The sequence below is a fragment of the Trichosporon asahii genome (genome assembly GCF_000293215.1).
Source record: "Trichosporon asahii var. asahii CBS 2479 unplaced genomic scaffold scaffold00005, whole genome shotgun sequence".
Lineage (NCBI taxonomy): Eukaryota > Fungi > Basidiomycota > Tremellomycetes > Trichosporonales > Trichosporonaceae > Trichosporon > Trichosporon asahii.
Genome location: NW_014040919.1, coordinates 273,302 through 297,807, shown reverse-complemented (window position 1 = coordinate 297,807; position 24,506 = coordinate 273,302). Strand labels below are relative to the sequence as shown.

The window sequence follows — 24,506 nt, the reverse complement described above, 5'->3', positions numbered from 1 at the left end:
CTCATACACCCCGCCAACCTTCCTTCAACCCAAGCAGTATCATGGAGCTCTCACAATATACCGACGCCCAATTGCAGAAGTACCACTTTCGTAGCGGAAGCGGCGACCTTGACACGTTCCTGCGCAAGGTAAGCTCGCCTGATGACCGCACACTGACAGCAGTTCAAGCCTTCCCTCATCGAGATGCGCGACTCACCGGTCAGTCCTTCAAATCTTACGCCAATTGACTTCAGTGGATCTGGGTCACCAGCATTCCTGCGTCCGCAAACGAGAACGAGGCAGTGGTGGTGTCTCGCGGCGCCGACCTTCGTGAGCGCGTGGTGCCTTCCTTCCCTAACATTAGTGACCGATCTCGTCACACGAATGAAGGAGATTGAGGTGAGTTTTATCAATCGCCCCTCAAGCTGAACCAAGACGGATGACAGTATCCCAACACGCGCCAAGAAAGGCGTTGAGTGGAAGAAGGTGGTCCGCGAGCGAGCGCAAGCAGACACGATTGCGGCTTTTAAGGCACTCAGCTTGGAAAAGAATTTCACACATGGCAAGTGGTGAGCACGCTTACATTTTCCCTCACCGAGAACTGACAGCAGGCTGCTTTATCCCTCGCACGAGCACGTTGACGCTGTCTGGGCGCGGGTGGCAAAGTCAGTCGACGGTGGCCCACTGAAGAAGGCGGGAGCCACGGGAGCTAAGGTTGCGACCACCGAGAGTGCCGAGCAGTCGCATGTCATCTGTGTGTACTATGACAATGTTTACGACAAGGAGAAGACGGAGAAGGTGAGTTCACGTACTGCATCGTTCATCACGACTGCGTGAATGACAATGGTGGGGGGCGGCACTGGGAGATTCCGGGAAGTGGCTGACAACAGATTCTGATTGCCCTCCTCAACCATGGGCTGGAACCATCGGCGGTGAAGTCGGACCTCTACACACTCATTGGACTCGACAGCAAACATCCCGCCAAGCTGAGGAGCAGCGTGTGGCGACCTCTTGATTTCATGTCCAAGGAAGATAGCAAGGTGAGCTGGCCTATCCCGCGCCTGGGTGGAGAGCCTTATCGTGCAGTATAAAAACTAACGCTAGACTTTGAAAGAAGGATGGAACAAAGAGAGGGAACTGGCATTCTATGAAGGCAGCGGTAAGCTTGGGTGGATCGTACACGAGCTGACGGAAGGAAACGAGGTAGATTCGGAACAGAGTGAGTCGCGGACTGGCGATTGAGCTAACGAGAGAAGAGGAGACAGAGCCACGATGTAAGTTTTCCCGTGTGCTTACCGCCCTGGCTCCTGCGGTCGTTAGGCGATGTCGGCCCAGCTCTGCGCCCTATGTGAATGTACTAACTTTCTGCTGCCTCGACACCCGAGGAAGGTAAGCTACAACTCATATCATTCTCAGCTGACATCAGCCGCACACTCTTTCGACGAGAGTAAGCTCCACAAAGTATAAAGTCAGTCTGACCTCAGCTGTCTCTGTCGCAGAGAAGCCCTCGGGTATGTGTGAAGCTATCACATTGTAGCTAACTCTAGCTAAACGCGCTCCCCCTGCTGCTGCCGAGCCGGCCCCCAAGCGAATCAAAAGCAAGGCGTGAGTCATCTGTTATTCCATCAAGCTGCATGCTGATGATTAGGCGCGTGTTCCGCGAGAACGACATTTTCGCTGGCTCGTCCGACGACGAGGACGATTAACTCCCAACCCACGATGTTGTATACAATGCACCGCTGTACTGTTGTCTTGCCCAGGCTCCGACGCTGACTCTGACACCGGCGAACTCGCTCACAGCAGGCGACGTCTCACAGGTGAGCTCATCCGGCGACAAACTAGCTAACGACTGCAGAAGTCGACAGCAAATATGGGTGTCCTCAGATGTTTCAGCAGCTGACCTCTCTGTCCACAACCCGCCACTCTCTTCCTCGTTTCCACAACTGACCACAGCACGATCTTTCAACTCACTGAAGGGTCTAGCTGGTTTGGTTCCGGAGCTCCTGCTTCTCCGAGCGTGAACGCTCACCCACGCCGCGCCGGCCCCTTCCTCTGCATTCTTTCCGGTAACCGCGACGCCTTCCACCGCCCTCTGCGCCGCCACCCCTCCAGCTGCGTGTCGTGGGCTTTGTCGGCGAACAGTTTCCCCCACACAGCGGACCAGCTCCTTTGTATTCGCACGGGCTCTGCGCGGTCCCCAATCACTTCGGCCGATCCTCCACCAGGCTGCCCGGCCGACTTTTTCTCAGCACTCGATGTTCTCTTCGAGGGTCGGGAGGGTCGCCTGCAGGCGCTCGTGGCAATGGGCCTCACGGTCCTACCACTACACACAGATGACCTCGTGGCTCTTACACGAGGTGTAGGGGCAGACGAACACTCTCTGCTCTTTGCGAGCCGGTACCAGCAGCGCGAGAAATCCGAGGTGATGAACTCGTGCAACGTAGCTTTTCTGCACCGCTGCATCACCGCAACATTCGTTCCTCTGGAGAGGGTCCTGGCGGATCGCCAAAGGGCAGGCGAGGACATCGACGGTGACGCACTTATCTGCTCCATGGGTGGTGTCATGGCGGAACTGCGAGGCCTGTCGTGAGTTGCTAGAATTAAATGTAGCTGACGAGTAAGGAGGAAGTTCGCAGGCAACTCCCATGTCATCTGCTTATTGCAGATGGTGAGGGAGTGCTGCCTTCGCATCATCAGCGCCCTGGCGGCCAAGGACGTGGACAGCGACCGCAAGCGAGCAATGCCAGAAGTCGCCTGTGAGTATCCCGATGAATACTTAGGCAACGATGTCGCTGACGGTACGTAGGTGCTCCCAGCGCTCACCACAACCTGAGGCCGCCACCGCCGACATTATCGATTCTAATCCTCCATCGCTTGGGCTCTTGGTGCCGCCATCGCGGAACTCATGCTCTCCACTACTCACAACCCCAGTCGACTGCAGCTGGCAGTGCGAGTCCAGGCTCCTACAAAGCGTCGATCGTCGGCCTCGCCCAAGGCTTCCCACAAGAAACGTCTCTGCCAAGATGCGGCGCAGGCCGCTGGCATGAACGACGTGTTTGACTCTTCGGCAAAGCTGCAGGTGCCAAGCCAGCGTCAATCGTCCCGCTCGCTGAGCTTGCCACTCAGTCACCTCACGGCCTCTTCTGAATTCGACAAGAACCGCGGGCATACGCCTTGGCACGAAGATATCTTGGCTGGTCTCGGTGATCCGGGTAAGTGATTAACGGCTACAAGACTAACACTCAGGTAGGGAGCCGGGCGCGAACGACATCGAGCGCAGCATCGATAAGCTGTGCAAACAGCAAGAGATCGGCCTGGGTGGCTTCGTCCGCACGTCCGGGCACTACCGCGCCACCGGCCCAACGGCAGCCAGCCTCTGCCTGAAGCTGATTGAGGTTGTGGATCACGCCGAGCGCGAATACCTACCGGCGGCGAACGTGCACCGACTGTTTTGCGAACGCACCGGCTGTGCGCTCAACCCCATCGTCGGCAAGCCACCGCACCCCGACTGCCCGCCGGGCTTTTACTCTCCTGCGGCAGTGCTCGAGGCTGGCCAGGAGGGCGAGCTCGAGGTACTGGTGGCGGCGGGCCTGACCGCCCTGCCGCTGCACATACCCGACCTGCTCTCGCTGGCCGAGGGCGTCGGTAACGACCCCGACGCCCTGCTGGTGGTGTCCCGTTGGCACCAAGGCACCCAGGCAGAGGAGGGAGAGCTCACCGCTTACAACCTGCAGTATCTGCATCAGTGTTTGCGGGCGGTTCTACCACCCTTGGAGCGGGTCCTCGTCGGGCGCTACCAGCGCGCCGACGTCGTGCCGGAGCACCTTCTGTGCACTGCGGGTGCGGTAATGGCAGTGTTGCGGGCGCTCATGTGAGTCTCAACAACATCCTGAGCTGACAAAGCAGGGAGGCGTTCAAGGATAATGCCAATGCCCACTGCTTATTGCAGTTGGGCATGGAGCATTGTCGGCGACTCGTGTATTCTCTGGTGTGTGACGACACTGATTCAAATCGGAAGAAGACCCGACCACAGTCCGCGCGTAAGTTTAACAGCGACGGCGATAACAACGCTGGGTTGTCATCGTCAGCAATCGCTAATGGTACCCAGACTCCTCGCAAGGGCCATCTCGCGTGCCCTCGTCTGCCCCGCTACAGGGCGCGACGGGGTAGAAGTCAGTGGTTGTGATCACGACGACTCAGAGCGACCCCGGCGCCGCTGACGACCCGTCCCCCCTTGCGGCGCCACGTTCGCCGCCGCCGCCTCAAACACGCTCAGCGCGACAACTAACTACGCGCATTTGATTGGAATCAAACAGCACTGGTTGGATGCGAGCTCCGAATACCAAACGGGCCCGGCCACGCGACCGTGGTACGCGGACGTGATCGACGCATTCCGAGCGATGAGTAAGTGTCTCCCCGTTCAAACCTCTGACAGATTCAGCCCAAGAACCCAGTCTGTCCTCGCTGACGGAGAGCGCCGAGAACATGCGCAAGAGAGGCAGCCTCGGTCTAGGCGGCTTTGCACGAATCTCTGAAAAGTGGCGCAAGGATGGTGGGACAATGCCACCTGAACCGGCGGCAAAGCTGGAAGGTATCTCCAGCCAGGTCATCACCGAGTACTTTTCCGACGCGCGCGTCTTCCAGCTGGTGAGCGTACGAGCTGAGTGCGGGATCGCACCTTTGGAGAACGCCAAGGTTGCGGAGGCGTGCTCCCACCGATTCTTCACCCCATGGTCGGTCATGAGGAGTGCGCTCGGTGGGGAGTGCGACGTGGTCGTTGCAGCTGGACTGGGTGCCTTGCCGCTCCACCCCAACGACCTTATTGGTCTGACCGCAGCGGTGGGGAACAATCCGGAGGCTCTGTTCTTTGTGAGCAAGTGGGAGCAGGTCGTGAAGAACGAGCGCCACACGCTGTACCGCGCATCGTACCTTGCCCAAGCTGTCGAGAAGGTTTTCAGCGCCCTCAGGCGTGTGACAGTTACGACCGACATGGGGCAGGGACGTGTCCACTCCGGTTCCGTTGCGACTGCCATCCGGAACGTGCTGCATGGGTTGCAGTAAGTCTTTCTCTCAAGTGTTGAGCTGACTGGCCAGCGCTCTCTTCGCGAGTAACGCACACCAAGCCGCGTTAACCGAACTGGCGATTGAGTACATCAAGCGCGTGGGTGCCTCGCTTAGGAGCGACAACAGCCTGCAGAACGTGCAGCGTACGCGCCCCAAGAGTAAGTACCGGATGGATAACTCGTTTGCGTGTTGCGTGTCGCTGACTCTGCAGATTCGTCGTCAGCTTCAAGTTCCGCGACGGCCGCCCCTGTCTCCGCAGAGCCCCCGGTACCAGACGCACTGTCGCGATATCGTGAAATGGCGACCCCCGCGCAGACGTCAACCGCCGTCCTACCGCCTGGGCAAGAGTACCTTGAGTGGATCAACCCGGACGGCAAGACCCGTTTCGTCTGCGCGCAGTCCCACTGCCGCCTCGCGCTCAAGAACAAGCAGGGCGCGCAAAAGCACGTGGAAGACAAGGTGTGCCGCCAAGATCGCCCTCGCCAGGTGCGTTCCAGCAACGAGATCGCACCCCTCGACGACCCACAACTGGCAGGTCGATGGATTGAGTGGGAGCACGCCAACGCCCACACTGTCAGCGGGCTCAACCCACTCTCGCTGGTCCGACTGAGGGCGATATATGGCAGTGTGTGGCCCATGACGAGTCAGAAATCGTCGGCGAGTTGCCAGATCTAGCTGTCCGTGGCCAGGATTGGAGCAGTGTCATTGACAGACAGTTGGGTGGAGTCCCCACCTTTGAATGGCTGAGTGTTCGCGGCGAGAGTGGCCGCAAAGCGGCTAAGAACGCCAAGGTCCCAGGAGGCTTGTCCGCCCGTTTTGTGACCACCTGCACCTGACCACCTGCACCTGGTCCGTTGAACGGGCAGCACACGGCGGTCTCCTCGACGCCATGGTCGCCGCTGGTCTCGGAGCTTTGCCGTTGAATCCAAAGGACCTCCTGGCGCTCACGGTCAGTATGGGCAAGAAACCGAAAGCAGTCTTCTTCATCTCCCGATGGCAGCAAGTCGTCCAGGCCGAGGACATCACCGTCCTCAATGCTGCGTACCTGGCTCGTGCTGTAGAGGCCGTTTTTATCGCCCTGAAGAAGGTCGTCGCGGACGGTGATATGGGCGACGGCAAATCCCGATCCAACGCCGTTGTCGGTTCAATCATCGACATCCTGCACGTACTGAGGTGAGTTTTCCGTCCAATGGAGCTGACTGAGAAGGGAACGATACGCGGCCAACGAACACCAGGCAGCTTTACTCGAGCTCGGCCTAGAGTACTGCCAGCGCGTGCAGGCGTCGCTCACCTCCGACAACAAGTACCAGAACCGCCAGAGGACACGACCAAAGTGTGAGTAGCGCATAGGACACTGTTCTGTTCATTCCGTGCTGACTCTGCGCTCAGCATCGGTGCCGAAGACCGTCGAGTCTGCGGAGCCTCCAGTCCCCGACGCAGTGCTACGGTACGACTCTGCCGATTCGCCTGAGCGTTCCACGTCCACAGCCTCAGCCTCTACTTCTGCCGCCCCTCCAGCTCCTCCGCGCCCTTGCAGTCGGCGCTCCTCCTATGTGCGCTCGCATCTGTTCCGCACGACGCCGACCAAGACGCACTTCGCGGTCGCTCCCCCGTGTTTCTCCCGCACCGTTTCCATCTCCTCCACGTTCTCGCATGCGCGCGCTCGCAACGAACTTTCGACCAACGAAGCGGCTGTTTTGGGGCAGATCAAGCGAGTGTTCTCCGCGCACCTATGCTGACTGAGAAGGCGCCTGATCGGGGACAGGGAGCACCAAGTCTGCTTAATAGAACTTGGCCTGCAGTACATGAAGCGAGTAATTGACTCATTGAACGCCACGGACGCGGACAAAAACTACAAACGCATCGAGCCCCAGAGTAAGTCGGAATGAAATTCGTCTTAACACACATCGGGTATGCGGCTTACACCTTGCAGAACCATCAGAGATCATGAGCCCTGCCCCTGACCCCCCTGCGGTCGCAAGATGGTAATCAAAACTGGTTACCTACATGTCGCAATAGCCAGGGTGAGGACGAATGGGTGTGTTGTTGGCGACATTGTCGGCAGCTGTTCACCACCCAGGGGGGCGTGCGTCAAAGCACGTCACCTCCTCACATAACAACACACCCCGCGAGCACTACATCCTTGGCATTGAATCGCGCTGCCGCCCTCCTCGTCTGGTCTGTCCTTCTACCAGTACCGCCTCAGTCCACCAACCATCTCCACCAGTCGCGTAGCAGTCGCGTTCTCCCGTTCATCAACCCGCTATGCTATCTCCCTCCTGGGTCACTTCTTTCGATTTCTCTTGCACTTCTTTTTCCCTGTAGCGCCTACACCCAACCCCTACCAGCACTCCTAGCACATCAACAAAATTAGACTCATGTTGTCCACTGTATCCATAGATAATCGCTACTCGCCGTAATCTTCAGCTGAGCGCCTTCCATAAGCACACGTCGGGCTCAAGCTTGTTGTCATGAAATGAACATGTTTTACTGTACCTATGACAATCTTTGGGCCGGGCGCTTGGCGCTCTCTCGACATTCTAACACTGATGCACGCCCGTGCCAGAGTCTGTGAGCAACGAGCACGGCTCTGCCAAAAGCGACCAGCGACCAGTGACCTGATAGCCGCTTGCCCATGCCCTCAACGCCGTGCGGACGCCAGCCGTCGCCAGGTCGATCACCTAGATGTGCTCCTCGTTCGTCGACTAACTTAGCGTCTTAGCCTCACCAAATTAACTAAGTCCGCCACCATCCATCCGCCACCTCACTCTCTCCTGCATTCACTCGGCCAGTAGGCCTTCCTCCCTGCCCTCCCTGCTCCAAGCCCGCTGCTCAGTGAAAACTCACTACCCATGCATTACCCAAGGTCTGAAAAATCTGTATAGAAATTAATTGGTGGTTTGGTTTCTGTGTGACCTGACTTGGCTGACTGACTCGTACTCTACTCCTATCGTTTTAGAGTGTGGGCCGGCCCAGCTCGCGGCGGTGGGGCTCTCGGCTGTTCTACGCAGGGCACGAGCGAGCGAGATGAGTCGCACGGACGAGAGCATCGCGATTGTTGTGTCACATTCTCCGCGCTCCGCTCTGCTCGACGACACCGAGACGACGGCACCTGTCTTCGGGCCATGTACCGCCCAGGCAAGGCCTGGACGTCATTCCTTTGGATGTACCGAACTTCGCCGGGTTTTGGATTGGAGGGAGAGGACCGGCCTACGACCCTGACGAGGGCGAGACGCAGGAGGGTGATGAGCAGCATGACAGCGATACCGACACGGGGGAGAGCACGGACGGACACGGTAGCTTGCAGGACGATGCAGAGCTCCACGGTGACGAAACCGGCGTGGACGAGACGGAGGAGAGTGACGGCGTTACTCAGGAGGACCACTTCGACGACGGCGAGGGAGATTCCTACACGGATGAGACAGAGGGCGGCGCATCAGGCGAGAGCGATAGTAACGAGACGTAGGGAGAAATCACCCGTCAGAGGTATACGGTTTGGTGGAAAGGGAAAGCTTGCAGGAGGAGGCCCGCGAACGGTCCCTGAACTGACTGGTGAGGTGACCCACGGCCACCTACTGTATTATCCACCATCCCTCACCAGCAACAGCAGTCTCTAACCCTTTTTCCACCGAACGATGTTCAGGCAATGGCGTGGCATGCCGTCCTCGTGATACTTGACATTACTACTGGCTTATCGATTTTTCCAGAGATCTCCGTCAATGTCATTCGGTGCGTAGATAACCGATCGCATCCTTGCTCGGCCCGCAGAGATAACAGCCCTCTGCTCGGCCTCCCGTCTCGGTCGTCAAACCGCATGGTCGTCATGGACTCCTTAACGGAAGTGATCAAGTGATCTCCTCGCGTTCTTACACATCATCCACCACGTCTTCGTCGCCCAGCTCTCCCTCGTGGACCCATCTTAACGCATTGATCCTGCACTGACGCTCGTTCTGTTCGCCATGCCCAGCCTGCGCCGCCTGCCCGTCCCGTTCGTGAAGAGTATGTCTCGTGTGCTCAGCTCGACTCGCCGACAACCCGAACGGCGCGCCTTCCAGCCGCTTCCGCCCCATGAGTCCACGCCCATGTCTCCAGTCTGCAGTATACGCGAGCTTGCACTCGCCACTCCCCTTCTCACCATCGCGACACCTATTCTCGGTACCGAGACGCGTCTGTTGTCTCGCTATTTTGAGAGCTCCGCCTCAAGGCCCGTCGGTCAACTTTAGGAAGCGTTGTCGCTCGTTTTTTGTCCGTATGCCAACTCTGAACTTCGGTTTCGATGTGGTATGTCACAGAGGTGAAGAGGATGTAATAAGGGTACCGAAGAAGTATATAGAGTCTTAGGATCTTTTCGCCTCACGTCCATCAGCAGACTGAATATAGTCTCTAGCGGCAGGTGCTGCCCTATGATGACCGCCCAATCCATAAGGTCTGATAGACATACTCATTTCGCCCAGCCTCCACCCCTAATGGATAGGGCGTCGGAGACGTGCAAAGAGTTCCGAAAGAGCCCATGTGGAAGTGCTGAGGACGCATACAGTCTGGTTCCATCAAGCATGCAGCAGAGTATTGTACGGGGAACGGGACAGAGCAACGAATTTGGTGAGGGGGCGGGGCACGGAGACCGTGGGAAAGCGTCTTGGGCTCAGCGGCGAAGTCGAATTGCTTCCGCAATATCCCGAAAGCTAGTTTGCTTCCGTGATCTTTGAGGGCTCGTATGCTTCCGTACATTCGCCATTTTGACTTTGAAAGAAATCTCTTTAGCTTCCGCCCCGCCTGCGATGCGACTTGAGTGATGCCAGTTCCAGTAATGATCCACCTCGGTTAGTCGGTTACTTTGCTACGTTTACTACGTTCAAGCAGTAACTGTGCCGTAATCTACGAAGGACAGCGCTTATGTAGAAGGGAAAACAATCTTGCGTTCCCGTGCCTGAACATAGCGTGTCGATTCAGATTCGAACGACCATCTGATACCGAAGCAAGGCGAGGACCATTTTGATTCCGAGATCCGAGAGCCTTCCTGCTTCCGCAGCCATTTTTGGCCCATCGAACTCCAATGCCTAACTACCTCCGCAATCACATCCCGAGCCTGCGAGCTCCCGTCTGATTCCGCCTCCAGCGAAAATATGAAAGACCACTTGATTCCGAGCCTGCTGGGCATGCTGGGAGCCGCAACGTTCGTAGCAAACACGAGCACCCCGTTGATTCCGTGCACAAAGAGCACCCCATCCACTTTGATCCCGAGCGCCTTCTAATTCTGCTGGCTCCCATGCAGCAAGTTTTGGTCGCGATCTCGGCACTTCCATGGATATCCATGGCCAGACGTCTGAATGTCTGCATGCATCGTGGAGTTGTTCAAGGTAGACTGTAGACAGGAAGTTAGTCGGACCTCCCCCCCCCGTGGTCCACGATCCGCCATATCCTTCTCTCCTTCGCGAGGATCTTCCCAAGACCAGACTGCAAAACGGCCGAGTAGTTCAGCACGTGTGTGAAAACGCCGATGTCAAACTCTGCGTTCCTCTAAGGTATCTACTCACTGAACGGGACATTGCAACCCATCGATGCGGCTTGCGCTGAAGCATGGAGTACGAGGACAGCGGCGCACCTTCATTCAGTGGGCGCCTTGTCAAAGGGGTAAACTGGAGAGCAGGTGCAAATCTGTGCAAGGAGGACAGCAGACTGTGGGCACCAAGGCTTGGAAGCCACGTGAGTATGTGAGAGGCCAGATTCGTGTATCGTTTGGGATCATCCCAAAGAACGTTACCGTGCGGGGCCCCGACTTGCCCCCGTGGGGCGCATACCCCTGCGTCGCACACATCAAGCTTGCCACCAAATGTAACGCTTGCCACCAAATGTAACACAAACAATCAACCTTACCTATCCCCATCTACAATTGCACCTTCCCGTCATTGCTTTGCAATATTTTACCGCCAACCATGTTAAAGCGTTCAGCGAGGCAGCTGACGCCCCCCGCTTCGGAGGACCCCAAGCGGCCCAGATCGGCGGCCGGCTTCGCCCCCTCAGTACCAGTAGGCGCTTTCGGCCTCCCCCAAAGTGTTCTCGATAATAGCTCCCTTTACGACGAGATTCGCGATGGACCACGCTGGTTCGAGAGCTTGCAGACTTCTATAGAAGCCCTCGGTGAGTAATGGACGATTCCAAGGATTGACAGGTCCAGCAGAAGAGCCTACCACGGCAGAAATCGAGGCGCGTGAGGCTGTTCTAAAAAGCAAGGTGACAGTAACTGTGGGGTCTTTTGGTCGCCAATCGAGTAACGGGCTCTCCGCGATCGATGCCTACAACCTCTCACGGGACGTTTGCCGGGTTACAAACGCGGTGCTGGATGAGCATATTCCGAACCCGGTCCCATTCCTGAATCTGAGCGTGCGGGGCGCTGGCGCAAGAGAGCCCATTACAAACGGCAAAATTCCGGACGGCTGCGCGACCGCGCACTTCACCAGCGCGTACCAGGTCCTGCGACTCGGCAATGACGGCCTTCTTGACGTTGTTATTGCTGTGGGGCTTACATCTCTTCCTGTGGCGCCTTCTGACGCGCTCACATTCTTCCCGGGACTGGCCTCAAACACGTCATCGCTGATCTACGTTTCGAGATACGCGCACGACATCGGAGAAGAACAGATATCGCGTTACGTACCAGGATACCTGGGGAAGACTCTGGAGGTGGTGATGACCCACGTGCGTCGCGTAATGATCTGGTCTAACATGGGTGACGGAAGTGATCTCGCGCGGACGGTCGTATCAGCCATTGACACAGTCCTAAACCGTCTTATGTGAGTCATTCTTTCCGCTCACCAGAGCTAACTAGGAGCGACATCTACATTGACCGGCCGCATCTCGTAGCGTTAATGGAGATCATGGGTGAACTGTGTCAAAGAGCCGAAATGTCGCTGTCGTCGGACGACCGAAACGGCAACCGATACCGGCGGATCCCAAGTGAGTTACACATGCTTCTTGTTCATGCGGAGGTGTTGATGATATGACGGCGATAACACATTAGTGCGCTACAGATTGCTGACGTTATACAGGCCGAGGCAGACTGTCGGCGACTGCACCCGCGCCTCCTCCGCCAACGGAAGAGCTGAGGCGCTACGAAGCCTCGCCGGCCCCTCAGCGTCCTGAGGCCCCGTCTCTACCCTCCAAACCCTGGCGCTTGTATGAGGACTCGCCCGGAGAGATCCGCTGTGCCTGCCTCATCATCACCTGCAGGCTCTCTCTGAAGAACGAAAAGGGGGCACGCGCTCATCAGAAGGAGTGTCTCTTTCGGAACGGCAAGCGGAGAAACTCTGCCCGCATTCTACCCCTCGATCACCCCGTCTTGCACCACTATTGGATCACGCCGCCCGGAATAGGCAGTGACGCTCAAGCACGCCCATCTGTCACGATCCTGGACGCGGAGGGAGTGCAGGTAGTGCAGGACGGGCGGGACGCGGAGGACGGCCTCAATGATTCCGCCGCCGCGTGCTCCGACGAGGATGAAGACGAAGATGTCGAGGACCAGCGCGAGGTGGCCGAGGACCCGCATGAAGCAGCCGAGGACGCTGCAGGAGGCGATGAGGCGAGTGCAGACTCGGCGCCGAACACGCTCCGAGTGGACGGGGAGGCGAAGCTGGGCGCTGAGGTCAAGGTGAGCGTTCTGCACAGTTCCGAAGCTGACGTCAACAGGAAGACAGCGATCGGTTGTGAGTGGCTGGGGGTGGGAGTGAGGCAGGACGGCATGGGTGGGAAGGTCGGGGATGACGGTGCCAAGGTCGACGCGTTTGGGGCCGCGTCGACCAGATCAAGACGCACCTGACCTGACCTGACCACCCAGGCTGATGCCTGCCAACCCACCGGGGCTCGCACCTGCCAACGCGAGCGGGCAGATGGTGGGGAGTGCTGGGCGACTAGCTGAGATCTGACACGCCTTGGGAAAGCGTTGTCAGCATCGATGACGCTGTCGCTCCGGTACACAAGCCCTCGCCGTCTGTCCATCCCCGCACTTATAAGCCCACATAAGCCACAACCACTGCTCCGACCGCCTTCACCGCTCTCGTGTCCCGTGCGCTCGCGTTGCGCCCCTCCTCGTATCCGCCAGTTCCCGCTCCCCTCGTGCCGGCTCAGCTCGTTTTCGCGCCTCTCCGCTCGACGCCAACCGACGCCGCACAGCGCGCTCGCTCCTCTTGATGAACATTGCCAATATGTATTACGAGCATCAAGCACTTGTACACCCGCACTCGCAGCGTACCGTGACATCCATGCGCGCACTACAACGCCGCGCAAGGACGCCAAACTTGCGCCGCCCTCTTCTTGTTAATGTTGAACGATAATAGACCGACTCTCTTACTGTTTGTAGCACCGTAACCAATCCCACGACCCGACACGCCGTAATTCCTAATGATGATGAATGTATTTTCTTGCAACGATTCCGTACTCTCTCCGCACGTCGCACACGTCGCACACGTCGCACACGTTGCACACGAAGTGCACGACGCACAGATGTCAGTGTTGCGTTCCTTCTCCTCTTGGCCTCTATCACCTTACGGCGATCCAAGAATACGGAATCTGGGAAGAAGGGAGGAGAGTAAGTGCAATGCCACCCGCGGACCTGCGCCGCCACTTTGCCCTCTTAATTTACCCTGCGTTCACTTGGCCCCTACCTCTCACTCGGATTTCCCATCTCACGCACTTCTCCCTCACTCCCTACCCACCACCACCTCCTTCCCCGGACTCCGTCACAGTGAGAACTCACTACCCATGCATTACCCAACATCCTAAAATCTGTATAAAAATTAATTGGTGGTTTGGTTTCTATTTGTGAAGTGACCTGACTTGGTTTGGCTTGGCTGGCTGACTCGTACTATACTCCTACTCCTCTAAAGTGTGGGCCGGCCCAGCTCGCGGCGGTGGGGCTCTCGGCTGTTCTTCGCAGGGCACGAGTGAGCGGGACGAGTCGCGCGCACGAGGGGGCGAGATGAGCGGAAATTTGCTGATGTGCTCCGCTCACTGCATCTCGCTCGCTTCGCTCGCAACTTGCCGCTCACAGCTCGTGCGCTGCGCGCACTCGCGTGCTCGCTCAGCGCCGCCAGATCTTGACAGCATCAAGATCCGTCGCGGCGACGAGCTCCTCGGCGCGCGCAATGACCTGGTCGACGGGCCAGTGCTCGTCCGTGAGCTTGAGGTTGAGGTACTCTCCGACCTCGTCGCACGCGCGTAACAGGAGATCAATGTCGGTCTTGGTGTGCGACGCCGAGAGACAGAAGCGGACACGCGACGTGATGAGCGGCGTGGCCGGGTACGCGACGATGACGACCGCGATGGGCGTCTTGTCCGGGCCGAGACGGTTCAGCATCATGCGCGAGAACATGCCCATCTTGCCGGGGTTGTAGAGGAGGAGCGGGATGATGGGCGAGTCGCGGTGGCCGTACACGATGAAGCCGAGCTTGCGGAGACCAGAAGCGAGGTAGCGCGAGTTGAAGGCGAGGCGGCGAAGACGCTCGCGTCCCTCGGAACCGTCGGAGAGCTCGCGCGGCAGGCTGAGCCAGGTGGGCAGCTCGGCGGCAACAGCGGGGCCGAACGACTGGTTGCGTGACCAGAGCGAGAGGGCCGAGGCAGCGTCGCTGTCGTCACGCTCGACGGGAGGCGGGAGCGGAGGCGAAATACCCATGATGGCCGACATGGAGGCGATGATCTGCGTGAGGACAGGCGGGGACATGGCCTCGGCGTAGCACATGGCGTGCGAGCGCATGCGCAGACAGCGGATGACCTCCTTGTTACCGGCAATGTAGCCACCGGCGGCTCCGAACGACTTGGTGAAAGTGCCCATGAGAATGTCGACCTCGCGCGGGTCGATGCCAAAGTAGTCGCAGACACCGCGTCCGTTGGGGCCCATGGCGCCGACAGAGTGCGCTTCGTCAACGTACAGGTAGAACTTGTAACGCTGCTTCAGGTCAAGAATGGCGGGAAGATTGACGAGCGTGCCCTCCATAGAGAACAGGCCCTCGACGACAACGATGATCCTCTTCCAAGGGCGGTGGGTGCGGGGCTGGCCCTGCGCAATCGAGTCGCGGAGCAGCTCCTCAAGCGCATTCATGTCGTTGTGCTTGAAGGGACGGACCGAGGCACCAGAGAGACGGACACCGAAACGGATCGAGGCGTGGTTGAACTCGTCAGAGATGACGAGGCATCCCTTGTCAACAAAGGCAGGCAGGGTCGTAGAGTTGGTCGCGAAACCCATGGAGACGATGACGGCGTCCTCGGCACCGACGAAATCAGCAGCGAGCTTCTCGGCCTGGTGGTGGAGGTCGGTCGTGGCAGCGTCGTGACGGGGGCCACCGCCAGCAACACCGTAGCGGCGGATACCCTCCTCGACGGCGTCGGCGCAACCACCAGACGACGAAGCAAAGCCGAGGTAGTTGTACGACGAGACGTTGAGGGCGCGGGTCTGAGTGCCGGAGAGGTGGAAGGACTCGTACGAGTCGTTCGAGTAGCGGTCGAGGAGCTGGATCGTTCGTCCGGGGACACCAGTGACGGGGCGCGAGAAGCAGTCATCGAGGCGGACCTTGAGACGACGAACGTAGAACGAGTCAAAGTCTGAGTTGAGCGCGGCATACCCGTTGCGCGGCAGGAGGTGCGCATAGTGCGACGGGTAGAAGCGCTTGCCGAAAAAGTCGCGGATGTGGCCGAGAATAATGATGATCGTGTACGTGATGTACGTCGTGAGCAGAATGTAGTACGGGGGCTGCGGTTCGATCTCGGGCGTGACGGGCTCGGCCGGGTTGTACTGCGATGTCCATCGGTAGTTCTGGTTGTTGCAGTGGCCGAACTCGGAGTGCTTGTAGTCCGTCTTGACCTTGACATTCGGCTTGGTCAGGTAGCCGTCGTACATGTCGTGAATCTCCTGGTCGGTCGGGGTGCGCACCGGGCTGCCAGTGCTCGACGCATACGACGACACGGTGCTCTGATCCGAGTAGATCTCCTCCTCCGGGTGCGCATGCCCGTTTGCTCCAGCGGCATTCTTGCTGCCCTTCTCGTTGGCGTCCTCGAACGGCGAGCTGTCAAAGGTGACGGCGGGGTGCGAGTGTTTCGGCTGCGAAATCACGTTCAAGAGCGCAGAGCGGGCAGACGGCTTGCTCGGGGAGCGCGACGGCGAGGGCGTGCCATTCGTAGCAGCGGGGCTGCCCTTTGACCGCGTCGAGCGGGGTGTTCCTTTGCGGGACATGACTTCGAGAACCCAGAACTCTGGAGAGGGAAGGCGAGGGACGTGTTACAGTGAAACGTTTGCTTTCGTACACACAGCAAGTGTCCTAGTCGAATGCTGAGTCTGTGCGGAGGAAGGACTGTTCAAGACGAAGCCGATGCGAGTTTCGGGTGATCAAGAAGACTTGGGATAATCGTTGCAAGAGTGGGTCGAGGAAGGATCAGAAGATGATGAACAATGGGAGGGACGGAGGGGGTGGGGGACAGGGGAGGGGCCAGCGGCCTCAACCTCGACGAGTGCGAGGGAGAGGCTCAGTCGAGGCGGTCGGACGGCGTTGACGGTGCCGGGGGTATGAGGCCGGGGTGTGGAGTTGTTGTTGCCGGGTAGGGTTGAGGTGAGGATGTGTGAGAAGAGGGAAGGAAGGAGAGGTGTGTCGGAAGTTGGTGGATGGGTGGATGTGCGGTGGTGGGACCTGACTGGGTGGTCGCTGGAGCGCGCGAGTGGTAGGCGTGTGGTGTAGTGCGGCGCGGCGCGGTGGAGGGCCTAGAGGAGTCAGCAGGCTGTAGTAGGCTGCAGGCTGGAGCCGGAGGATCGAGGCAAAGGTCAGGCAAGTCAGGGGAGAGGCGAGCCTGGCAGCAGTAGCAAGGAAAAAGATTGAGCAGCTTGCATGCTGCTACAGTGTCTAGCACCCAGGAAACTTCGCGCGCCGCACCGTGGACACGGTCGATGCCTGAGGCCCATGCACCACTCCAGGGTTCAGCCCAATTCTCAAGAGTCACTACAAGAGGGATCGCTTAACAAAAACCACGCGTCAGGCCCTGCTATTCTAAGGGGCATACGTCGCTCCCTTTTGCACTCTATGCCACTCTCGCTGACTGTGCATATATAGTCATCTGCGGGCTGTTTCCGACACCCATCACCGAGGGAGGGAAGGTATCGTGCATCATGCAACAGATGTTCGGTCAGATCAACGATAGACGTCGCGAGTGTGCAGAAGGGCGATGCATTCCAGCCCATCGGACCCGGACCGGGATGTCCGACCCTTTTGACGCCCCGGTATGCCCTGCGCCAGCCCGGCCAGTCCGGGTTGCCCGTATGGGGTGGCCGAGTCGCGTGAGCCGGCGCCCGCAACTTTGTCAGCCAAAGCTGAAATAATCAGACCATTAGTGCGGCTCCGAGTGGCTAGAGCCCTGGCCGGCTGGCTGGGCTGCCTGCCCTTTCCGCCTTGCCGACGCGTCTGGCTTCCGAGTGGTGCGTGACCTGCAACAGATCTAGAAGGCCGTGACTGAGAGCATCGAGCCATCGTCTGAGCGCTGACCGACCTGCTACATACGGTGATCTGCAACGACGCTCAGACTGCCAGTGTTCCAAACTTACTACGACTGCCCAGAGCACAGATGACATGCCCGACGGTGGCTCGGACCTGGGCTTCTTCAGTGTCTCGTCCCATAAACGAGATGATGGCCGTGCCGGCCGTGGCTGAGTGGCGGCGGGAGCAAGAAGCTATAATATACATGAAAGAACCAAGAATCGCCTCTCCCCCCTCTTCTCCCGCCACGGCATGCTATTCCTCTGCATCTCCCTTCACCCCAACTCCGTTCTCCGCTTACGACGCAGCCTGCCACGATCGCAGCTCGCAGATCAAGCGTTGACACAGCCCTCTCGCTTCATCTCCCAGTACGCACTCCGCATGCGGTCCGCATACGCCGCAAGCTGGCCGTAGATCGCCGCAGCGTCACCCAGCCTTCCTTCCTCCTTCATCGCCTCGGCCTGGCACTCGAGCGCAAGCGGCACCGGCGTCGGCGTGTCTCCGTCGACCTCTCCCGTACGCTGCGGCCACGCCGAGAGGCCGTCATCTGGTCCTGATGCCGCCACGGCCGAACCGGCGAGATACGGTGCGAGCACTGGGAGGATGCTTGCGCGCAAATCAGACCCCTGCGGCGTCGAGCGCAGCACGCCGCGGAGATAGTTCCATGCACTCGCATTGTGAGGGATTTCGTGGATCTGCGACAGCGCGTATGACAGCTCCTCCTCGATCCGGTCCGACTGTGCTGGAGCGGAAGCAGAGGGCTGTGGCCGAGGAGCCATACGCAAGAACCAGCGCCATCCCCATGCACTGTTGTTCCGCGCATCCTCCTTCAGCATGCCCTCGCACCAGGCCAGCTCCTTGTCCCACATCTCCGGTGTGATGCGGCCGAGAGCACTGAAGTGACAGTACAGCCAATGCAGGTAGGCCCACGTGTGATAGTTCTTCGGGTCCGGCAGGAGCGCGGCGTGGATGAACTCAATCTCTGGCGTCGGATCCTCGGGAGACAGCTGCGTCAGGAGCAGTAAACGGTGGTGCCTGAGGTCAGCTAAAGCCGAAGAAGACCTCGCAGCTAAGGTAGCGCGACTCACCACACCTGGTAGGACTTCAGATTCTCGCGCGCAAACTCATTCATGAGCTCGAGCTCAGCCTGCAGGTCCTTCTGCAAGGCCACGAGCGTGTTGAATCGGTACTGCCACACGGTATAGTGTGCAGGGTTCTTGCGAATGATCGCCTCTGTCAAGGCGAGCACGCGCTCGCTGTGCTCTCCGGAGGCGGAAACGGCGCGAAAGTAGTCCATCGCATTCCGGTCTGGAGGTCAGCTACGAGACCAGTGCACAAAGCTGCTTGCGGCTCAGTTTTGTAGGTAGGGCGCTCAGAGTCGACATGCCAGCTCTCGACGGAGAGGCCAGCAGTAGGTTTGGTTCGATGAGGACCAGTTGATCTTGGGGAGGAGGAAAAACAAGGCAGGAGCACCACAAGGAGGGAGGAAGACATCTGAAGGCGCCTTCCTCCTTCGACTGAAACTGCACTCACAGTCTTCGGTGTACATGATTGGGACGAGGGGGTTGGCGCCGTCATCTTGCGGGATAGGAGTGACATCCTTCCACTCTTCGCGCTGGCCAAGGGGAACGTATGCTGTCGTCTGGAGTCAGACTAATCTGCCAATGCCAAAGCTCACCATTATGTCGTTGTCCAATCACGGTCGTGATGAGACAGTCGTCGATATCGGGGGGAAGGCGATGAGCGTGGTTGAGATTGTAGCGGAGGGTCGTTCTTGAAGAGCAGGGAGAAAGAACAATGCCGTGGCCGCTGTGCTGTCTCTTCTAGTCGGGGTCGTAGTTTGCGCCGGCGGACTCTGGACTGACGTCTGACAACAATGAACAGTTCTAGCTTGACAAAACAATGGAACAAGAAATCGACCTGGTGACCTCTGGCGTAGCGATCTGAGACATCACTTGAGACATTTGGTCGTCGCGTATCGTCATTGCCCCTGGCGGACATCAGGCAATCTCCACTCCACCCGAGCAGCTCTCCCACGCTCACTCAATCAGCTTTCCCACGGCGCCCTCTCATCGTAAGCGCGCAGGGAGGAAATAACCACACTGCGGAATGCTCCGGAGAACGTCGGCGGCGCTGGGCGGAGGCGGCGCCTCACTCAGTGGCTTGACGTCATCCTCCACCCTGCTGTCTCTCTACGTTTCGCTGCGAGTGATGCTTCTGTTGGGTCAACCTCGGAAGCACCCAAGGGCCGAAGGAGGCGTGGGAATCAGCATTGTGTTCCTCTTCTGAGCCGGTGCGTCCAGCGTGTCACCATGCCCTTTGCTCTGCCGTACGCGCGCAGGATTCCAACAGGATCAGAAACACGCCGGCGACCAACCATCTTTCGGCTGGTCACCGAGATCATGTCCGAGATTCCCTTACTTAGCCGTGTACCACATGTGCTTCTGCCGCGTATGAGACGGACAACTCACGATCGATCGAGCGCGCCGTGCATTACGCACTACGTAACCCAATTGCCGCAGCGCCGAAGATAGCACCTACACGTAACAGTGCTGATGTCGGAGTAGAAGGAGAGAGGCATTCGGCCCATCTCAGAGGTTATCCGGGAGGGTAGAATTCGAAGAGGTGCCTGCGGATGCCGCCGGCTAGACGTTTGCAACTGTGCACGGCCTATCATGACCCAGAGTGTAGAGCATGCCATCGGGCCTGTCGTATATTCTGGGGAGAGCAATGGGTGCATAGGTGCAGCATCTGGGCCTCGATTCAAACGAAGCGCCGGCAGCGCCGCGAGCGCCTTCACGCCGCCGCCGCCTCATGCTCGCCCTCACTCGCTTGGAAGCTTGGAAGCTGAGGCTGCGCAGCACTATTCGTCGTGACGCTGGCCACGTTTGCGAATCTGACACAAAGACACACCCTCTCCCACAGCCTAAGATAGGACGACGGGCGCCGAAAGATGAGAGGTAGCGCAAGAAGCGGATCGCGACCTGGCCCGAACTGGGTGGACTGGTGTCCCTGGCGGCGCAGGGCGGCGATCACAGCCACTCCGCATGAACCTGCACCCCTATGACGTTTGTGTTTTCTGAACGACGCCTCCCCTCTGCCTCCTCCCACGCCCCCCTTTGCAGCCTTGCACCGTTGCACTCCCAGCCTCCCACTGCACTCCCCCAGCTTCGCCCAGCTCTGCCTCGGACACCGATGCGTATAAGTATGACACGGCATGCATCACCCCTTCCCCTCTCTCCACCTCACCCCCGTGAAACTCGAACAACATGGCAGCTACCACGGGCCTGGCCGACTCGGCCACTAGCAAGTTTGACTCGACGACCCCGCCCAAGGACTCCCAGCTCGACCCCTCGCTTGTTGGGCAGCTCCTCGTCAACCTCGACAAGGAGGTTGAGGCCCTCAAGGGCAACAAGGAGATCGACCTCGAGGGTATCATGACCTTCCAGAGGGCTGCGAACTATCTGTGAGTGCAATTCTGAGCGGAGTGCAGAGAGCATGGCCGAGTTGCTTCATGAGAGAAACACGCCGCGATGTCAAGCGAAACGAGCCAGGCCGAGCTGGTCGCCGAGCCGATAGCCTTTCGTCCCTGTCCGTTCAATAGCTGTACCTCTCTTCCTTATCGCCCGCTTGTCATGTGACCACCGCCAGCAAGGCGATAAGCGTTGTAGTCGATCAGAACGGAATAGCATGCTCGCACTGTTAGATGCCATGTAGCTGACTCCCAGTTCCTGCGCGCAGATCTTCCTCCGCTCCGACGCCCTCCTTCAGCGTGACCTGACGCAGGACGACATCAAGCGTCGTCTCCTCGGACACTGGGGAACCTGCCCCGGTCTCAACTTTGTCTACGCCCATGCGACCGCCCTCCTCGCCGAGCTTGAGCGTGATGGCGAGAAGCCTGAGTGGCTCTTCGTCACTGGTCCAGGCCACGGTGCGCCTGCTGTCCTCTCCTCCCTCTTCCTCGAGGGCACTTGGGAGCACTTCTACCCCGACTACCCGGCGACCGCTGGCGGTCTCGAGAAGTTCGTCAAGGCGTTCTCGTTCCCTGGAGGCTTCCCCTCGCACGTCAACGCCGAGACCCCCGGTGCTATCCACGAGGGAGGCGAGCTTGGTTACGCTCTCGCCGTTTCGTTCGGATCAGTCATGGACCGCCCCGACCAGATCACGGTCGCTGTCATTGGTGACGGAGAGTCCGAGACTGGTCCTACCGCTGGAGCTTGGCACGCTCACAAGTACCTCGACCCCAAGGAGAGCGGAGCTGTCCTCCCCATCCTGCACGCGAACGGATACAAGGTGAGCACTACATGTGCAAACTGACCGATTTGGTGCTTACGCTGACATGTAGATCGGCGAGCGCACCATCCCTGGCACCATGGACAACTACGAGCTCGCGGCTCTGTACACCGGCTACGGTTACCAGGTGCGCATTGTCGAGTACCCCGGATACCACGAGAAGCACAAGACGGACCACGAGGACGATGTCACCATCAACGCCAACATGGCCGCCTCGATCCGATGGGCTCTCGGCGAGATTCGCAAGATTCAGAAGGACGCGCGCTCCGGCAAGCCTCAGACCAAGCCGCGCTGGCCGCTCATCATCCTGCGCTCGCCCAAGGGCTGGTCGGGACCCAAGGAGCTGAACGGACACCCGATTGAGGGTTCGTGGCGCGCGCACCAGGTGCCGCTCCCCAAGGCCGCGACGGACAAGAAGGAGTTCAACATGCTCGTCGACTGGCTCAAGAGCTACAAGCCCGAGGAGCTGTTCCACCCTGACGCGGACATTCTGATCGACGAGAAGGTCACCCGTATCCTGCCCAAGGCTGTCCGCAGCCGCATGGGTATGAACAAGTACGCTTATGACGGATTCGAGCCGCTCAAGACCCCCGACTGGAGGAAGTACCTCAAGGAGCAGGGCACGGAGCAGAGCAACATGCGCGCCATTGGCGACTACCTCGTCGATGTTGTGCGCGACAACCCCCACTCGTTCCGTATCTTCTCCCCCGACGAGATCACGTCCAACAAGCTCGACGCGTGCATGTCCATCACCCACCGCGACTTCCAGTGGGACCCCGAGACGGCTAACAACGGCGGTCGCATCACTGAGATGCTCTCTGAGCACACGCTGCAGGGATTCCTCCAGGGCTACACCCTCACTGGTCGACACGGCCTGTTCCCCTCCTACGAGGCGTTCCTCGGCATTGTCACGACCATGATTGAGCAGTACACCAAGTTCATCAAGATGGCCCTCGAGACCAGGTGGCGCCGTCCTGTTGCTGGTCTGACCTACATTGGTGAGTTATTGGACCGCGGCCGCAGGCCCCGGCTCGGGCGCATATGGTTTGAAGCCTCTAGCTACCAGTTGTTAGACCGGTCAAGCAAGGAGAATACCTTTCCCAGCTTTCTATCTTGGTGTACACGCAAGCTGACCATCACAGAGACGTCCACGCTCTGGCGCCAGGAGCACAACGGCTACTCGCACCAGAACCCCGGTCTGATCTGTAACTTCATCACGCTTCCGCGCAACCTGGCGCGCATCTACTTCCCGCCTGACGCCAACTGCTCCGTCTCGACGGTCGACCACTGCCTGAGGTCGCAGAACTGTGAGTATTCCCAGCTATCCGGCTGCTGCGCCTTGAAGCTGACGCCCAGTCATCAACCTCGTGGTGGGCAGCAAGAACCCGTCGTACAACTTCCTCTCTCCTGAGGACGCGGCCAAACACTGCGTCGCGGGCATCAGCTGCTGGAAGCAGTACTCGACCGACGACGGGATGGACCCCGACGTCGTCCTGGTCGGTATCGGCGTCGAAGTCACGTTCGAAGTCATCGCGGCAGCGATCATCCTGCGCAACGCGGGCGTGCGCGTGCGTGTGCTCAACGTCAACGACCTCTTCGTGCTGGGCCACCAGGGCGGCCCGAACGACCACCCGCACGCTCTGTCGGAGGAGGCGTTCAACGCGCTCTTCACGCCGGACAAGCCCGTCGTGATCAACTTCCACGGGTATCCCGCCTCGGTCGCTGGTCTTCTGTTCGGAAGGCCGAGCCACGTCGGCCGCTCCCGCTTCCACATCCACGGATACGAGGAGCAAGGGTCCACCACCACGCCCTGGTCCATGCTCCGCCTCAACCATGCTTCGCGCTACAATGTCGCAGACTCGGCCATGGAGGCCCTCGAGGGGTACGACCCCGACTGCAAGGCGGCGCTCAACGGCCCGCCCCTCCAGCACGAGTGGAGGCACATTCTGGCCAAGCACAAGGACTATGTCGAGACGTATGGCGAGGACCCGGAGTGGTGCGCAAAGCTCCCCGAGCTCGAGAACCAGGACTCGTAAGCTTCCGGACGGCCACAGCAGCAGTTTGGGTGTAGCTAGAACGAGCCGTAAGTCTGTAGCAACCAAAATGTCGGTAAGAATAGTTATGTGATACAGTGAAGACATCAGAATTGTCGGCCACGCCGAGTTGTGAGGCAAAGCTGGTGAATGCTAGATGGCATACATGCTTCGTTCACGCGGCAAGTGCTTACTGTGAGCGCAGCGAGCGGCAGGGTGTCAGTCAGGTGATTAGCTGTTCGGAAGGAGCAACTATAACTGAGGGCGAGAGGAGATGAATGAGTCCGGTCAGCCAGCGAGAGGAATTGGCAGCAGCCAAAGCGTGCAAGGACGACGTGATGGACGCCAGGGCTTAAGAGTGCGTCTTATGCTCCATATGATACATATCTATGCTCTAAAAATGAAGTCGCTCAAAGTTAAGTCGGGTATTGTTGGGGGTCGATGTGCTGGACTCTGTTCGCAAGTCTAAGTAAATGTTCCTCCGCCTACCAGACAGCATGAGATTTGGTGTTCGCCTGTCCAATGGAGCTGTCGAGCGAAACAATTGAGGCGGCGGCGGTGCAAGGAGTGGAAAGGTCGAGTTGTGTGAGAGCGGAGGCGCAGAGACGACGACACCGGGGCCTCGCAATGCCAG

At 58.9% G+C, this 24,506-nt stretch overlaps 6 protein-coding genes across 6 annotated transcripts; 4 read left to right on the top strand and 2 right to left on the bottom strand.

Moving 5' to 3' along the window:
- Positions 1-41: 41 nt before the first annotated feature.
- On the top strand, positions 42-5,879 carry A1Q1_04599 (uncharacterized protein; the record flags this gene model as incomplete). The annotated part of the gene is made up of 17 exons (XM_014328032.1): positions 42-128; positions 169-378; positions 445-548; positions 591-777; positions 870-1,019; positions 1,084-1,198; positions 1,527-1,584; positions 1,963-2,565; positions 2,677-2,781; positions 2,911-3,191; positions 3,286-3,850; positions 4,088-4,151; positions 4,296-4,383; positions 4,427-5,036; positions 5,074-5,201; positions 5,255-5,616; positions 5,670-5,879. The coding sequence occupies 17 exons, from the start codon at positions 42-44 to the stop codon at positions 5,877-5,879; spliced, it is 3,927 nt and encodes a 1,308-aa protein (XP_014183507.1).
- A 53-nt stretch (positions 5,880-5,932) lies between these two features.
- Positions 5,933-6,782, top strand: A1Q1_04598 (uncharacterized protein; the record flags this gene model as incomplete). Its single annotated transcript, XM_014328031.1, has 3 exons — positions 5,933-6,208; positions 6,279-6,378; positions 6,433-6,782. The coding sequence occupies 3 exons, from the start codon at positions 5,933-5,935 to the stop codon at positions 6,780-6,782; spliced, it is 726 nt and encodes a 241-aa protein (XP_014183506.1).
- Positions 6,783-10,976: 4,194 nt separating this feature from the next.
- On the top strand, positions 10,977-12,959 carry A1Q1_04597 (uncharacterized protein; the record flags this gene model as incomplete). Its single annotated transcript, XM_014328030.1, has 5 exons — positions 10,977-11,181; positions 11,240-11,831; positions 11,936-11,994; positions 12,087-12,816; positions 12,872-12,959. The coding sequence occupies 5 exons, from the start codon at positions 10,977-10,979 to the stop codon at positions 12,957-12,959; spliced, it is 1,674 nt and encodes a 557-aa protein (XP_014183505.1).
- Positions 12,960-14,113: 1,154 nt separating this feature from the next.
- On the bottom strand, positions 14,114-16,258 carry A1Q1_04596 (component of serine palmitoyltransferase putative, Lcb2p; the record flags this gene model as incomplete). The annotated part of the gene is made up of 1 exon (XM_014328029.1): positions 14,114-16,258. The coding sequence occupies one exon, from the start codon at positions 16,256-16,258 to the stop codon at positions 14,114-14,116; it is 2,145 nt and encodes a 714-aa protein (XP_014183504.1).
- A 1,620-nt stretch (positions 16,259-17,878) lies between these two features.
- On the bottom strand, positions 17,879-19,227 carry A1Q1_04595 (pheromone maturation-related protein; the record flags this gene model as incomplete). The annotated part of the gene is made up of 4 exons (XM_014328028.1): positions 17,879-18,581; positions 18,635-18,854; positions 19,080-19,161; positions 19,225-19,227. 4 exons carry the CDS (start codon positions 19,225-19,227, stop codon positions 17,879-17,881), a joined length of 1,008 nt encoding a protein of 335 aa, XP_014183503.1.
- A 1,588-nt stretch (positions 19,228-20,815) lies between these two features.
- A1Q1_04594 (phosphoketolase) lies at positions 20,816-23,875 on the top strand (the record flags this gene model as incomplete). The annotated part of the gene is made up of 5 exons (XM_014328027.1): positions 20,816-21,012; positions 21,275-21,839; positions 21,892-22,837; positions 22,982-23,146; positions 23,196-23,875. The coding sequence occupies 5 exons, from the start codon at positions 20,816-20,818 to the stop codon at positions 23,873-23,875; spliced, it is 2,553 nt and encodes an 850-aa protein (XP_014183502.1).
- Positions 23,876-24,506: the final 631 nt, after the last annotated feature.